Genomic DNA, 16487 nt, shown 5'->3' with positions numbered 1-16487 from the left:
AAGCCCTCTGGTTCTCCTGCAGACTCCCTCCCACCTCGCCTGTTTAAGGAGGTACTTGCTACTATTGGATCAAGTGTCCTTAACATTATCAATAGTAGCCTCTCTTCTGGAATAGTTCCAGTAGAGTTTAAACATGCAGTGGTACGACCTCTACTTAAAAAACCAAGCCTCGACCCCTCTATCCTCTCTAACCTTAGACCTATCTCTAATCTTCCATACATTTCTAAAATATTAGAGAAGGTTGTCTACAGTCAATTGTTGCCCTTCTTAGAGGATAATGGTATCACTGAGTTGTTCCAGTCCGGTTTTAAAGCCCTCCACAGCACAGAGTCAGCGATTTTAAAAGTTTTTAACGATATCCTCCTGTCAACTGATTCTGGTAAATATGTTGTCCTGGTGCTTTTAGATCTGTCTGCTGCTTTCGACACCGTCGACCACGCCACCTTAATCGCTCGTCTTGAGAACTGTGTGGGCATTAAGGGCGCCGCCCTCAACTGGTTTCGGTCGTACCTAACTGACAGGAGTTTTTGTGTAAAAATAGACAGTTTTATGTCTTCCACTGCTCCTTTACCACATGGGGTTCCCCAAGGCTCAATCCTTGCCCCAATCTTATTTGCGCTTTACCTTCTCCCCCTTGGTTCTATTTTTAGGAAGTACGATATTGCATTTCATTTTTATGCCGATGATTGCCAGATTTATTTTCCCATGTCACAAAATAACACGGTTCAACGTCTTATTGACTGCCTGCACGACATCAAAGCCTGGCTTTCAGCTAACTTCCTGAGCCTAAATGAAGACAAAACAGAAGTTATGTTGTTCGGTCCAAGTCGCTCCCCCTCCCTCAACGTTGACCTCGGCACTCTGACCCCGTATCTCAGCGACTGTGTCACAAACCTGGGGGTAAAGTTCGACTCAGATTTTAAATTCGAAAAACAAATCAGCAGCGTCGTACAAAAAAGCTTTTATCAATTACACCAAATAGCGAAAGTGAAACCGCTTCTATCAGGACATGATCTCGAGAAATTTATCCACGCCTTTATCTCGACTCGTTTAGACTACTGCAATGCCCTGTATGTAGGCATTAGCCAGGCCTCCCTCGCCCGCATGCAGCTCGTGCAGAACTCTGCTGCTCGTCTGCTAACACAGACCCGCAGACGTGAGCACATCACCCCTATATTAGCGTCCCTTCACTGGCTCCCTGTGCGTTACAGAATCAATTTTAAACTCCTTTTATTTGTTTTTAAATGTCTAAACAACCTCGCGCCAACATATCTCTCCGACCTCCTTCAGCCTTACTGCCCCACCCGATCCCTAAGATCAGCCGATCAGCTGCTACTGACGGTCCCGGACACAAGGCTGAAGCTTAGAGGTGACAGAGCTTTCGCCGCTGCTGCTCCCAAGCTCTGGAACGACCTACCTCTTAGTGTTAGACAAGCCTCCTCTCTTCCTGTTTTTAAATCTCTCTTAAAAACATACTTTTATTCCATGGCTTTTAACACTGAGTGATATCCATCCTGCAATGGCGCCCCATAATACACCTGCTGTGAACCTGTTTTTATGTTTTTATATTTTATTTATTTATTTTTTATCGTGTTCTGTTTGTGTTGTGTTTGCTCGGTTCTCGTATTATTTTTAACCTGCCCATTGTACAGCATTTTGGCTACTCCTGTGGTAAATTTTAAATGTGCTTTATAAATAAAGTTGATTTGATTTGATTTGATATATATATATATATATATATATATATATATATATATATATATATATATATATATACACACACACATATATATATATATATACGTCCGATAATATCGGCCTGCCGGTATTATCGGACGATAAATGCTTTAAAATGTAATATCGGAAATTATCGGTAGCGTTTTTTTTATTATCGGTATCGTGTTTTTTTTAATTAAATAAACATAAAAAACACAAGATACACTTACAATTAGTGCACCAACCCAAAAAACCTCCCTCCCCCATTTACACTTATTCACACAAAAGCACATATGATTGTGCGTGCTACTGGTCCACTAATGGTACTAACCTTTAACAGTTAATTTTACTCATTTTCATTAATTACTAGTTTCTATGTAACTGTTTTTATATTTTTTTTACTTTCTTTTTTATTCAAGAAAATGTTTAGAATTTATTTCTCTTCTTTTTTTATTTTTTTTAAAAGGACCTTATCTTCACCATACCTGGTTGATGTGTTAATTCCACGACTGTATATATCGGTAATTAAGAGTTGGACAATATCAGAATATCGGCAAAAAAGCCATTATCGGACATCCATATATATATATATATATATATTATATTAATATGGCATTTAATTAATATCATTGGATATTTCCAGTAACTCAAAGTTCAACTCCTAACTTTTGTAAACAATCACAAATATCAAGCAGCTAAAATGTGCCAAAAATGGATAAGTGTCGAGAGTGTTTTGCATTTTCCCATCATGCATTGTATTCAAATTATTGTAATTTTTTTTTTTTTACTGTGCTAGGATGTGTTTCACTTTCACAATATCCACTAAGTTCAGTGAGCAAATTGTTGTGTGACCATGTTGACTTTTGTGTTGGTTGCATGTGTTTTGCTCCATGAGTAGAGAAGGTTCAGTTTATTTCGAACATGCATACGATACAATGTAATGCATCACATATTTCTAGTTGTTTAAATACAGCACGTCCGAAAAGGAGTAGTTAGAAGCAGAGCTTATTTAATGATAAAACCTTGGCAGAGGTGGTTGACTGTGATTAGCCATAATGTAAATATAATTTCTGTAATTTACAATAATTATATTTCATACTGCTCTCAGCCAGATTAGTTTCATGTGAATACTATGTAATATACATTGGCTCCATTGGGGCAGAGCGCTAATTAAAAAATGGATGGACTTGTTTGAAACATCTTAAATTGAAACATTCCAGCATGGCCAAGAAGTCACAGGAACACATGAAAAAGGCTGTACGGCAGCTTTTTGTGCGTACTCAAGCTTGTTACATGACGTGCTGGTCCGCCAGACAATAAGAAGAGTAGCAGAGGGGGATCAGTCTTGCCAAATCATCAAATTTGTCGCTATAGGGCCCAAGAGGGCACGTGATTTTGCAATGCATTGTGGGTGCCCGGTAGCTATTTTTGCTGAACGCAGGTTTTGTTTACATGGCTGTACTGTACTGTAAAATGGATCGTACAAAATCAAACATCAAGGGACCCCACCAAGACAATCTGTACTTTATTCCAAAAGCTCGCCATCTCAAAACAATAGGTTAAATTGGAGGAATTGATCCATATGTGCGCGTCCAATGGTCAAGAGAGTTAAAGAAGCCGTCACCATTATCCAAGGCAAACTTGTATATATTTCGTCAACGGAGTCAGTTTTTATACCAGTGAAGAATTTCAGAATGCAGAATCTGTTAAGGCTTGTCCTCCATTCAAATAGTATAATCTATGGCTTTCATCTCTTATGTGTCTGAGATGGAGTGAGTCAGCCCGACTTCATTTCATAAGCAGGTTGACCCGGAAAAACAAGCCCTTTGTTAATTTTAAATACTTTAATCACTGCGCTGCTTCTCTAAAAATAATACTCATTTATTTCACTGCTTACACAAAACTAAAAGTAAGCAGACAACATGCTTTTTTCAAAAATGCTGTACGTTGTTTGTAGCCAGCAGCGAGTTACTTAGCTAACGCTAACAACATCCTACTCAATGCTACGTGTGCAACTGAATGAAAAATGCTTATATTCAAGCTTACTGTGAAAATACCGTGAACACACCAACATGTACCAGGTGATGGTGTTAAAAGTCAAGTTTGATTGACTCACGGCTGTTATCCAGGCTATTTGCCGTCTCTTTATTAGCTTCACAACCGACTTACTTCAGCTTTGCTTTCACGCTGGAAATAAGAAAAAGCTCATCAAGTTTTCCTAGAGCAATCATAACAATTGTGGCAGTTATTGATAATGCACATTCACGACATATTGTATTTTGAACTTGTTAAAGAAATAATAGTCTTTCATTTATCAGCCATATAAATAAGTGATTCAGAGTCCAGCAAGACCCACAGTGCAATGTGTTTCCACATCACACTTTCAAGTCCTATGTTCAGCGAGTATTCTCGCAACCTACTATGGCTGTAAAAATAATACATTTTAATGATAAATCGTGGTAAAACTCCTGACGGTTAGTTTTCCTGCTTCAAACTAAAATAATCATAAAACAATGATTTCCTGGAGAAGAAAGCTAGTGCGCTGATCGCTATCTGGCACCTAGAGCTACAGCTATTGATTATTTCAGTATTTAGTAATCTGTTAGTTGAATTAATCAAGTGATTGGACAAAACACACTTTATAGCCTCAATGCATATTTTAGGTGTTCTGCTTGCCATAACCTTCATTCTTTTTTCTAATAAATGCCCGTCAACATTGAAATTGCACTTTAGAAAGTAAAATACAATTGAGTATTAATCACAGATCACAGCACTCACACCACCGCTTTCATGTGTGCAGCGGCCATGCGGAAACTATGACTGCATATTTCAAGTTTCGGACAATTAAACGAATAATGGAAGCAACAGACTATAAATCAAAGCTCCTTTTCTCTAATTAATGGAATGATCGTTGCAGCTAGGGGTGCGCAAAAAAAAATATTACGTTTTTAAATCGATTCATAATTTTTTAAATATTGGTTTGAAAAAAGTTTTTTTAAGAAAGCTATTTTAAAAATACGTTTTTATGCCATCTCCATGAAATCAGAAGGATATTTTCTATCCTGTGACTTGTTTTGAAAAAGTTGTATTATATTTATCCTAACACAATAATACATTGTGGGAATCGGTTAGAATCGAGAATTGTTGAATCCAGAATCCATTCTGAATGGAATCCTCACACCAGGAATCGTATCGAATCATTAGGTGCCCAAAGATTCACACTCCTAGTTGCAGCCTTAGCTAGCGCTGGTCATCACTAGCTGTTAACCGGCATGCTAATCGCTACATAGCTTGAATGCTAACATGAATAAAAGACACATTAACGTCCATTATAAACACATCAATATCTAATTTTGCATAAACATGACCATTTGAGCAACTAAGACATTCAATTGTGCACATTGAACCTACAGACTGTGCTCTGTTAAAGGCCTACTGAAAGCCACTACTACCGACCACGCAGTCTGATAGTTTATATATCAATGATGAAATCTTAACATTGAAACACATGCCAATACGGCCGGGTTAACTTTTAAAGTGCAATTTTAAATCTCCCGCCACACTTCCGGTTGAAAATCTCCTTTGGATATGATTTATGCGCGTGACGTCATAAAATGCACGGAAGTGTTTGGGCCCTATTGGACACAATACACAAAGCTCTGTTTTCTTCGACAAAATTCCACAGTATTCTGGACATCTGTGTTGGTGAATCTTTTGCAATTTGTTTAATGAACAATGGAGGCTGCAAAGAAGAACGTTGTAGGTGGGATCGATCGGTGTCTTAGCGGCTAAGTACAATACTTACAGCAACACAACAAGGACTACTTACCCTGATAGAAGACGCCTAACTGATGCTTACCGCCAAACCCACGGATGAAGTCCTTCGTCGCGCCGTTGATCGCTGGAACGCAGGTGAGCACGGCTGTTGATGGGAAGATGAGGGCTGGCTGGCGTAGGTGGAGCGCTAATGTTTTATCATAGTTCTGTGAGGTCCGGCTGCTAAGTTGCTAAATTAGCCTTAGCGTCGTTGGCAACAGCATTGTAAAGCCTTACCAGGCTGAGAATTTTTAACCGTGTAGTTACATGTACATGGTTTAATAGTATTTTTGCTCTTCTGTCTATCCTTCCAGTCAGGGGTTTATTTATTTTGTTTCTATCTTCATTTGAGAACGATGCTAGCACGTTAGCTCAGTAGCTAAGTGTGTCACCGATGTATTGTCTTGGAGATAAAAGTCACTTTAAATGTCCATTTCGCGTGCTCGACTCTCATTTTCAAGAGGATATAGTATCCGAGGTGGTTTAAAATACAAATCCGTGATACACAATAGAAAAAGGAGAGAGTACATAGTTCTGTGAGTTCCGGTTGCTAAGTTGCTAAATTAGCCTTAGCGTCGTTAGCAACAGCGTTGTTAAGCCTTACCAGGCTGAGAATTTTTAACCGTGTAGTTACATGTACATGGTTTAATAGTATTTTTGCTCTTCTGTCTATCCTTCCAGTCAGGGGTTTATTTATTTTGTTTCTATCTTCATTTGAGAACGATGCTAGCACGTTAGCTCAGTAGCTAAGTGTGTCACCGATGTATTGTCTTGGAGATAAAAGTCACTTTAAATGTCCATTTCGCGTGCTCGACTCTCATTTTCAAGAGGATATAGTATCCGAGGTGGTTTAAAACACAAATCCGTGATACACAATAGAAAAAGGAGAGTGTGGAATCCATTGAGCGAGCTTGTACCTAAGTTACAGTCAGAGCGAAAAAAGATACGTCCATCACTGCCTCTCAAGTCCTTCACTGTAACGTTCCTCATCTACGAATCTTTCATCCTCGCTCAAATTAATGGGGTAATCGTCACTTTCTCGGTCCGAATCTCTCTCGCTCCATTGTAAACAATGGGGAATTGTGAGGAATACTAGCTCCTGTGACGTCACGCTACTTCCGGTACAGGCAAGGCTTTTTTTATCAGCGAGCAAAAGTTGCGAACTTTATCGTTGATTTTCTCTACTAAATCCTTTCAGCAAAAATATGGCAATATCGCAAAATGATCAAGTATGACACATAGAATGGATCTGCTATTCCCGTTTAAATAAAAAAAAATCATTTCAGTAGGCCTTTAAGACAGAATGGTAAATATGAAGATATGTATTGTTTCTCTGTTTTTTTAAATAAAGCTTTGTTAAAAGATTTCAGTGTCTATAAGTACTTTTTGAGCGCGTTGTCTTTGTGGCGGAGCACTTTTTGAACCAGCAGGGGCCGCCAAACTACTTTCTACTCAGCATGTCAGAGACTTTTCTCCCTGTTCATCACACAAATCAGAGACCTGGAAAGTGACTCAAAGTAGGGCTGGGCGATATATCGATATACTCGATATATCGATATACTCGATATATCGCGGGTTTGTCTCTGTGCGATATAGAAAATGACTATATCATGATATTCGAGTATACGTTCTCACACAGTTGCTTTTAGCTGCGGGCATTACACTACAGGCTCTTCTCACTCTTTCTTGTCTCTCCTTCTCACAGAGACAAAACAAGCGCACCTTCTTACATACGTCACATACGTATACGCCCTCGCGGAGCAGAGAGGTAGCGGCATGGGTAACGTTAGCTGTGGTGCGAGTGGTAATTCGAGAGAAAGAAGGTGCGAATCTGGTAACAAATGAAGGAATAATTAATTCCCAAAAAAAACAGCACGGGGTCCATCGTCTGGCGGTGGTTTGGCTTCAAGTGGGAATATGTCGAACAGACAACCGTAATTTGTCAAGTGTGGGGCAAAAGCGTTGCTACAAAAAGTAGCATTACTGCTAATATGTAGCATCATTTGAAAAGTCACCCGCTAGAGAATGAAGAGTGCTTAAAACTCCGCACGTCAACATCTCCGTCCGGTGCCACACCAACAAAATGCCCAAGCAACCATTTCCACATCAACACTATGAAAAATATAGTCAACAACAGGAGATAACGTCCACAGGAACCGAACACATAGCGAAGGACATACACGGTTTGATTTCCTATTATGCAGCTCATTTTTATTTGACACTTATTGAAATATCTTGTGTGACATCATGCACAAAAGTGCACTTTATTTGTTTTAAACTGTTGTAGTGGCGTTCTGTACAAAAAGTGCACTTTAATTTAGTGTTGTTTTGATTTGTCATCTTAGTGACATCATACACAAAAGTGCACTAATAGCTTGTTTTAAAATGTCTGACAATCTTCCAATTTCTGTTTTGGAAATTACATGAATGTTTGTGCCACTGCTTAATAACTGTTTAATAAATACAGTTTTGCTAAATTTACTTAGTTGTGATTTCCCTCTCTACATGAAAGTTTAAAATGAGCATATATTAATGAAGTATGAACAAGAATGTTTTATTGTAGACACATAGAATCATCATACTGCTGTGATTATATGCATCAAGTGTTCATTCAAGGCTAAGGCAATATATCGAGATATATATTGTGTATCGTGACATGGCTTAAAAATATTGAAATATTAATAAAATGCCATATCGCCCAGCCCTATATGGAAGTAGCCAGAATAATATTATATAACATATTTCTTCCGCCAAGAGGCTATTTATTTATTGTATTTACATTTTTTAAATAAAACTTAGTTATAAGTCTGTAATGAGTACTTTATGAGCACATTCAACAATACTGAGGTAATAATTATAATTTTGGTGACAATGACTGATATGAAATTTTATGAAATTTTAAATCTTTATTTTTTTAAATACCACTAAAACCATTACAAATTAAAACGGAAGCAGATAATCAAAAATCCTAATTCAAAAACGCAAATAAAAATAATATGTCTTAAATATCCAGAATAATATTATCATATAACATATGTGAATGCGAGTGTGAATGTTGTCTGTCTATCTGTGTTGGCCCTGTGGCGACTTGTCCAGGGTGTACCCCGCCTTCCGCCCGAATGCAGCTGAGATAGGCTCCAGCACCCCCTGCGACCCCAAAAGGGACAAGCGGTCGAAAATGGATGGATGGATATTTCTTCTGCCAAGTGGCTATTAATTTATTGTATTTACATTTTTTAAATAAAACTTAAGTTATAAGTCTGTAATGAGTACTTTATGAGCACATTCAACAATACTGAGGTAATATTGATAATTTTGGTGACAATAACTGTTATATGAAATTTTAAATCTTTATATTTTAAATACCACTAAAACCTTTACAAATTAAAACGGAAGCAGATAATCAAAAATCCTGATTCAAAAATGCAAATAAAAATATGTCTTAAGTAGCCAGAATAATATTATTGTACAACATATTTCTTCTGCCAAGTGGCTATTTATTTATAGTATTGACATTTTTTTAATAAAACTTAGTTATAAGTCTGTAATGAGTACTTTATGAGCACATTCAACAATACTGAGGTAATAATGATCATTTTGGTGACAATGACTGTTATGACATTTTCTGCTGTAGTTATTCATCTTAAAAAAAAACATTTTAATTTATATTGTTGATACATTTTTGCATACTTTTTTTTTTGTCATTATGCAGAAGTGGAAAAAGTATTAAATGTTAATGTCTGAAGAAACACATTTATAAATTCCTGATTCACATAAATGTGTAAAACTTTACCTCTGTTTGTTACGATTCTTCCACACTCGTCCTGATTTGGGCTTCCCCAGAGGAATAACGACGGCTTTGGGCTTCTCGCTTGGTCCCAGACGAGGCTTCTTCTTGGGCTGAGATGTGGGGATCGATGTCCCTCTCCCCGCCGGTGAAGGCTTGGACACTTGGCCGTCTGGTGCGGCTTCTGTGCACGGCGCCGCTGGGGTGGGTTTCACGCAGACTTCCATGGGCTTCTCTTCCACCAGCTCCACTAATGTAGGTTCTACACATTCTATTGTGGGCTTGTCCTCCACTAACGTAGGCTCTACACATTCTGTCGTGGGCTTCTCCTTCACTAACGTAGGTTCTACACATACTAGTGTGGGCTTCTCCTCCATTGGCTCCACTAACGTAGGTTCTACACATACTAGTGTGGGCTTCTCCTCCATTGGCTCCACTAATGTAGGTTCTACACATTCTATCGTGGGCTTCTCCTCATCCTCCGGTTCTTTCTCGTTCTGCTCCGGTATGACAGACCTCCTGGTAGTCCTACGGCTGGAACTCTTCGCCGGAGTTTCGGAGGCATGAAGTGTTGGTGGAGCACGGATAGCGCGGCCGCTGCGGGTCCGTCCGGTGATAGGCGGCGAGTCCGGCTTTTCCGTCGCTAAAGAAGTAGAACTTTGTTTTTTCGACATGTTTCCCACCGCACTACACGTGTGTGCTCACCGCTTGGCCGGGAAGACGTCAAGTACTTCCGTGTAGTGGCGGGGATTGTAAACAACTTGTGTTTTCGCTATCGCCACCACATGGTCGGAAGGATGAACTGCACAGGAACGCTTGCGCTAACTTTAGAGACGACAACAAATTAATCTTTTAATTATCTTCCTAAAATAAATTAATGTATATATATATATATATATATATATATATATATATATATATATATATATATATATATATATATATATATATATATATATATATATATATATATATATATATATATATATATATATATATATATATATATATATATATATATATATCACTCACCTCCAAAGACATGCACCTGGGGATAGGTTGATTGGCGACACTAAATTGGCCCTAGTGTGTGAATGTGAGTGTGAATGTTGTCTGTCTATCTGTGTTGGCCCTGCGATGAGGTGGCGACTTGTCCAGGGTGTACCCCGCCTTCCGCCCGATTGTAGCTGAGATAGGCTCCAGCGCCCCCCGCGACCCCGAAGGGAATAAGCGGTAGAAAATGGATGGATGGATGGATGGTTTACTCATTTAATTCCAATTATAATTAATTAGTTAATAACATTTCAGTAATTATTTTAACATGTCACTAATTATATATAACATAAATGAAAACATTCATGTGTTTTTGAATATGTCAATGTATTTTGTGTAAAAGCACTTTTTTTAATGGTTTAATTATTTTAATAATTAATTAATTATTGAATCATTTAAATGTACTTCATAATGTCATGATTTAATGATTGAATTATTTCATGGACTTTCATGGATATAATAAATATTATTGATAGGCTCCAGCACCCCCTGTGACCCCAAAAGGGACAAGCGGTAGTATCTTTGTATATTAAAATTAAAAGAAGGACACGAGTGTTGCTGGCCTTTCTTTTTCTTTCATGGATTAAAAAAACTCAGCCATCTGAGTCAGTAATGTTCCATCCATCCATTTTCTACCGCTTGTCCCGTTCGGGGTCGCGGGGGGTGCTGGAGCCTATATCTCAGCTGCATTCGGGCGGAAGGCGGGGTACACCCTGGACAAGTCGCCACCTCATCGCAGGGCCAACACAGATAGACAGACAACATTCACACTCACATTCACACACTAGGGCCAATTTAGTGTTGCCAATCAACCTATCCCCAGGTGCATGTCTTTTGAAATGATTAAATAATTAATTACATTATGAAATAGTTTATTAAATGATTAAATTATAAAATGTACGTTTACACTCAAATTAATTACAATGAGTGCAGCTGGGATAGGCTCAAGCCCCCCGTGAGCCGAGAGAGACAAGCGGTAGAAAATGGATGGATGAGTATTTAGAAAAGTTTGTATTTGATTACATTTACAATCACGTAATGACACAGTTTATGAACTATTTTAAGGATGTATTTGTTTAATGTTGTTACTCAATTCGGAACGAGATAAAGACATGGCATAGGGAAGTAATTTCTGAACCTTTAATAGTAAACAATATGAAACATATGTATACCATACAGACTACAACACACATATATTTTAGTGGCTACTTATTCAAGTATACTTGTGCAATTTAATATAATGTATTTAACCTATTTTAAAATTAAAATTAAATTACAAAAAATAAAATAAAAACACTAATGCAAACATCCAACATATTGTTGAATGAATCCCTCTCTTACAGCTAAAAGTATTATTATTGTAATGGTATACTTGTTCAGTTTTCATACAACCTGTACTGTAAGGAAGGGATAGTAGTTCTTTTAGAGTTGGGACACGATGGACAGATTCCGGCCAGAGAATCCTTTAATCATCTTTATTGCTGAAAGGTAAATTTAAATGTGTATGGTTTTGTGTGTGGTCTAAACAAATAGAGAAAAGAGGAAAAATTACAATCCAATTATATACTCATTAATATGCAGCAATATACATGGATATGCATACATAATATAACATAATATAAAGGTGTGCATAACAACAACAACTGTATATACTGCATGTAAACTATGCATGAACTTCGAACAAGTTTCTAAGCTTCAGAGCCATACATGGCGATTATGTGGTCTCTGTCGCCATCTAAAGGCCAAACTCCGCCATCGCAGTTGCAATGACGTTAAATAAACCACACGTGAATGTAAACGCCGTCAACGAGACTAATTATCTCTCAATTGACCCAAAAACAACTGAACTTGGCATACGATGCACCAAACATTTGCAGAAGTAGCAAGGCACGACATTCAGTTCAAATGCTGTAACAGTATGTGACAAAACTTACATTTAGTCCTCAACGCACACAAGTCTGGCTGTGTCACGCCAAATTTCTTCCCCCTACAAAAACTTCCGGGGCTGCGTCCAATAAAATCTCGAAGTTGCCGGGGGTCCTTAACCGGCACGCGACTGTCCTGTTTCGCGCCTGTACAAAAAAACAACAATAATCGATTTCTTCAGATTCCAGCAGCTGTCAAAGACGAAGTATCCTTCCAGCTACGGGCAGTCAAAGCCGGAGTGCTATCGATCGCTGTCAATGGCGTAAGAGGAAACATGACCACGGAAGTAAATGGGGGGAGGTTTTTGTAGGGGGAAGAAATTTGGCGTGACAGCTGTCACCACTGATTGAAACCGGCTATTCTGACAAAGACGTGCTTTAAAGGGGAAATGACGTCACAGATTGACCTATCAACTTAAAGACACAGGAACATTACAAAACTGGTTAAAGGCACACAATAGGCTTTCGTACATGTACAGTTTTCATACAACTCTTCTGATTAGTCTCGTTTTAAGACACACTTTTATTCTCTGGCTTTTAACACTACGTGAGTTGTAAGGTCCTCTGTGTTTTTAAATTTTTATTTCTATTTATTGTTTTCATTAGTTTTATCCTTTAAAATCGATGTTCATCATATTTATTTTTATATTGGTTTTGTATGTATTTATTTTGTTTTTATTCAGTCATTAGTGGAGCTAAGGATAGTGTTTGAATCTTGTTTTTAATATTTTTGTGCAGCACTTTGGAAACATTTTTGTTGTTTAAATGTGCTATATAAATCAAGTGGATTGGATTGGATTATATTGTTTCTAATGTTTGTGAATCTAAATACAAAGTTTACTTCTCAAATCAGAAATATTATCATAAAATATATATATATATTTTATTTTTTATTTTATTTTTTTAAGTTGTATTTATACATTTCAACATTTCAACAATCAAATAAGTACAAAAGTAGTACAAAACAGTACAAAAAGAATACAAAGCAGCGCTAGGGGGTTATAAATTCAAAGTAACTAAAATAGAATGCAAAAAAAACATATATATATAATATAAACAAAGTGCAAAGCCATAGGCTCACTCAATTTCAGTAAACAACTCAAATTTGCAACACAGCATAATCGTCTTCACAGCTTTCTGGTTGCTAGAGGTAGAGAGTCTTAATGTACAGTTCTAACTCTTTTTTAAAGGCACAAAAGACAGGTCGGGTATTGAGAAACTTACATTTATGAATATAAAACTTAGCCAATAGTATAATGAGGTTGCAAAGGTAAAATTCCTTTTCAAATTTTTGTTCATATAGTGTAAAACCAAATATCACATCTTTAAAACAAAGCACAAATTTGTCAAGAATATTGTCCAGGATGAAGCGACAGATGCCCTGCCATAGTGATCGAGTGCTTTCACAAGTCCAAAACAGGTGGTAAACAGTCTCTGGATGCATGTTACATAAGGTGCAGGTAACATCAATGTCCTTCTTGTATCTAACCATCACAGTCTTTACAGGGTAATAACGATGAATGATTTTAAAAGATATCTCTTTGACTTTGTTGGTAAGTAAATACCTGTTAGGAAGGGACCATGTTTTGACCCAGCAGATGTCATTCACAATATTATTCCAGAGCGCAATTACATAGGAGACAGACACACAATCATTTTGGAATAAGCTGCGGATTTTTCTGTTATTTTTCTGATCAAAGCAAAGTTTCCCCACAGGAGTGTCAAGTGGATCATTCACAATTTTTACAGCAGAAAGAGGAGATGAGTAAGCCCTGTACAACATAACAACACCTGTTAGAATGGCATCAAATACAATGGCAAATTGTTTGGGAGTTACAGGGACCTTAAAGTGGTTGAGAAATTCTTGGTAATTAAAAAGTTGACCTTCCTTATTGAAAAGTTGACTCACTAAAATAATATCATTGTTGAACCAATTGTTGAGGAAAAGAGATTTCCTTTTGTAACATATATCTTTATTGTTCCAAATGAAGTATTTGGTAGGTGAGAAATTGTGCTTGTATATAAGAGACCATGCCAGAAGGGCTTGTTTGTGGAAGTTTGAAAGAGCAACAGGAATCCTATCAATGCTGTAGTTACACAATAGCAAACATTTTAGGCCTCCAAGGTTAGAAAATACATGATGAGAAATAAAGTTCCAAATTGAGGTAGGGTCTTTCAAATAGTGTCTTATCCAATTAATCTTGAAGGTGTTGTTTAGTGTAGTGAAATCCAGAAAGTTTAGACCACCCTGATTATAATTGTTCATTATAACAGATTTCTTAATATCAATCAATCAATCAATGTTTATTTATATAGCCCTAAATCACAGGTGTCTCAAAGGGCTGTACAAGCCACAACGACATCCTCGGTACAGAGCCCACATACGGGCAAGGAAAAACTCACCCCAGTGGGACGTCGGTGAATGACTATGAGAAACCTTGGAGAGGACCGCATATGTGGGTAACCCCCAATATAATGAATTTTGTTTTTCCAAACAAAGTCAACAAGTATTTTGTCAATAGTTTTACATACTTTTTGGTTAACATCTAAAGAAATAGCCGCATACGTAAGCCTGGAGATACCTTCTGCTTTGGAAAGCAAGGTTCTGCCTTTTAAGGATAAATCTCTCTGTAGCCATTGGTTAAATCTTTTCTTAGTTTTTTCTACAATTGGATTAAAGTTCAAGACCGATCTAGAACTCTGATTTTTAGTGATAAGTGTTCCTAGGTAATTAATACTATCCTTAACTGGAATTTGACATATAGACATCATTTCACATCTCTTCACAGCCATTAGTTCACACTTATTCACATTCAGACGGAGACCAGAAGCCAAGGAAAAACATGAATCACATCCAAGGCAAGAGGAATTTGAGAAGAGTCCTTCAAAAAGAGTGTTGTGTCATCAGCCAGTTGGCTGATAGTTATTTCTCTGTCTAATATAGAGATCCCCTTTAAACAGCTAGATTTTATATGAACCGATAGCAATTGGGTGGCTAACAAAAATAAATATGGAGAAATAGGACAACCTTGCCGTATCCCACGTTTTAATTCGAATCTTGGGGATGTACCAGATTTGAGCTTTATCGAACTATTGCCATTGCAGTACAAAGTCTTGATTGTTTTGCGGAAAAAATTGCCGAAGCCAAATTTGTCAAGTGTCCGGAAGATAAATTAATGTTCGATCGAGTCAAAAGCTTTGTAGAAGTCCAGAAAAAGCAGGAAGCCTTCATCTTTAATGACCTCTGGGTAATCCAGTATGTCAAGTACAAGCCTGATATTATTCGAAATGTGTCTCCCTCTCATAAATCCTGACTGTGTCTCATCAATTATGTCATCCAGAACCAATTTTAAACGTTTAGCAAAAATAATAGCTACAATCTTATAGTCATTGTTTAGGACACTAATTGGACGGCAATTATCAATAATCAGTAAATCTTTGTTTGGTTTGGGTATAAGGGTAATGAGGCCTTGTGTTAAAGTTGGAGGAAGGGCACCTGTATCAATACTTTCACAAAACACTTCTAGTAAGAAAGGAGCTAGCTCTTTTGAAAATATTTTATAGAATTCAGATGTAATACCATCCACCCCAGGAGATTTGTTATTTTTTAAACTATTAATTGATTACACTACTTCCTTGAGACAGATTGGACGGTCACAGAATCCCTGGTCAGCTGTGCTGATTGACTTAGTTTCAGTTAAGGCATCCATAAACGAAATAGCATCACCTTCACAGTATTGACTATTGTATAATTTTTTGTAAAATTGAGAACAATAATTTGCAATCTGTTTTGCATCATTGCAAATCAAATCGTTTATTTTCAGTTGATCAATGGTGTTGTTTTGAGCCTGCATTTTTCTAAACGAAAGAAATACGCAGAATTTTGTTCACCTTCCTCCAGCCATTGTTTTCTAGATCTTACAAAGGCTCCTTCTGCTTTCGATTGATACATTTTGTCTAATTTATTTTGGTTTTCTAAGAGACATTCTTTTTCTTCTGCTGACATAAAATATATTCTGTTATATATAGTTATTCACGGTTTGTTGACGCTTTTCTTCCTCGTTGGTTTCAAAAGCTGCTCCTCGTTGTCTCACCAAAGCAACACTGCCACTCTCCGGATAACAAGCGTCATTACATGATATATATATTAAATAAAAAACTATATCACGTGATTTGACTTCCGCATCTCG

General features: G+C 37.3%; 1 protein-coding gene across 1 annotated transcript in view; it reads right to left on the bottom strand.

The window, feature by feature from the left end:
- ccdc86 (coiled-coil domain containing 86) overlaps positions 1-10080 on the bottom strand; it is a 16635-nt gene extending 6555 nt beyond the window's left edge. The window contains exon 1 of the mRNA XM_062027086.1: positions 9326-10080. Coding sequence (XP_061883070.1) covers positions 9326-9993 — 668 coding nt within the window. The 5' untranslated portion in view covers positions 9994-10080. The remainder of the gene's footprint in view (positions 1-9325) is intronic.
- Positions 10081-16487: the final 6407 nt, after the last annotated feature.

Source organism: Entelurus aequoreus, linkage group LG18 (genome assembly GCF_033978785.1).
Source record: "Entelurus aequoreus isolate RoL-2023_Sb linkage group LG18, RoL_Eaeq_v1.1, whole genome shotgun sequence".
Lineage (NCBI taxonomy): Eukaryota > Metazoa > Chordata > Actinopteri > Syngnathiformes > Syngnathidae > Entelurus > Entelurus aequoreus.
The sequence above is the reverse complement of the archived record's forward strand: the minus strand, read 5'-3'. Positions and strand labels throughout refer to the sequence as shown.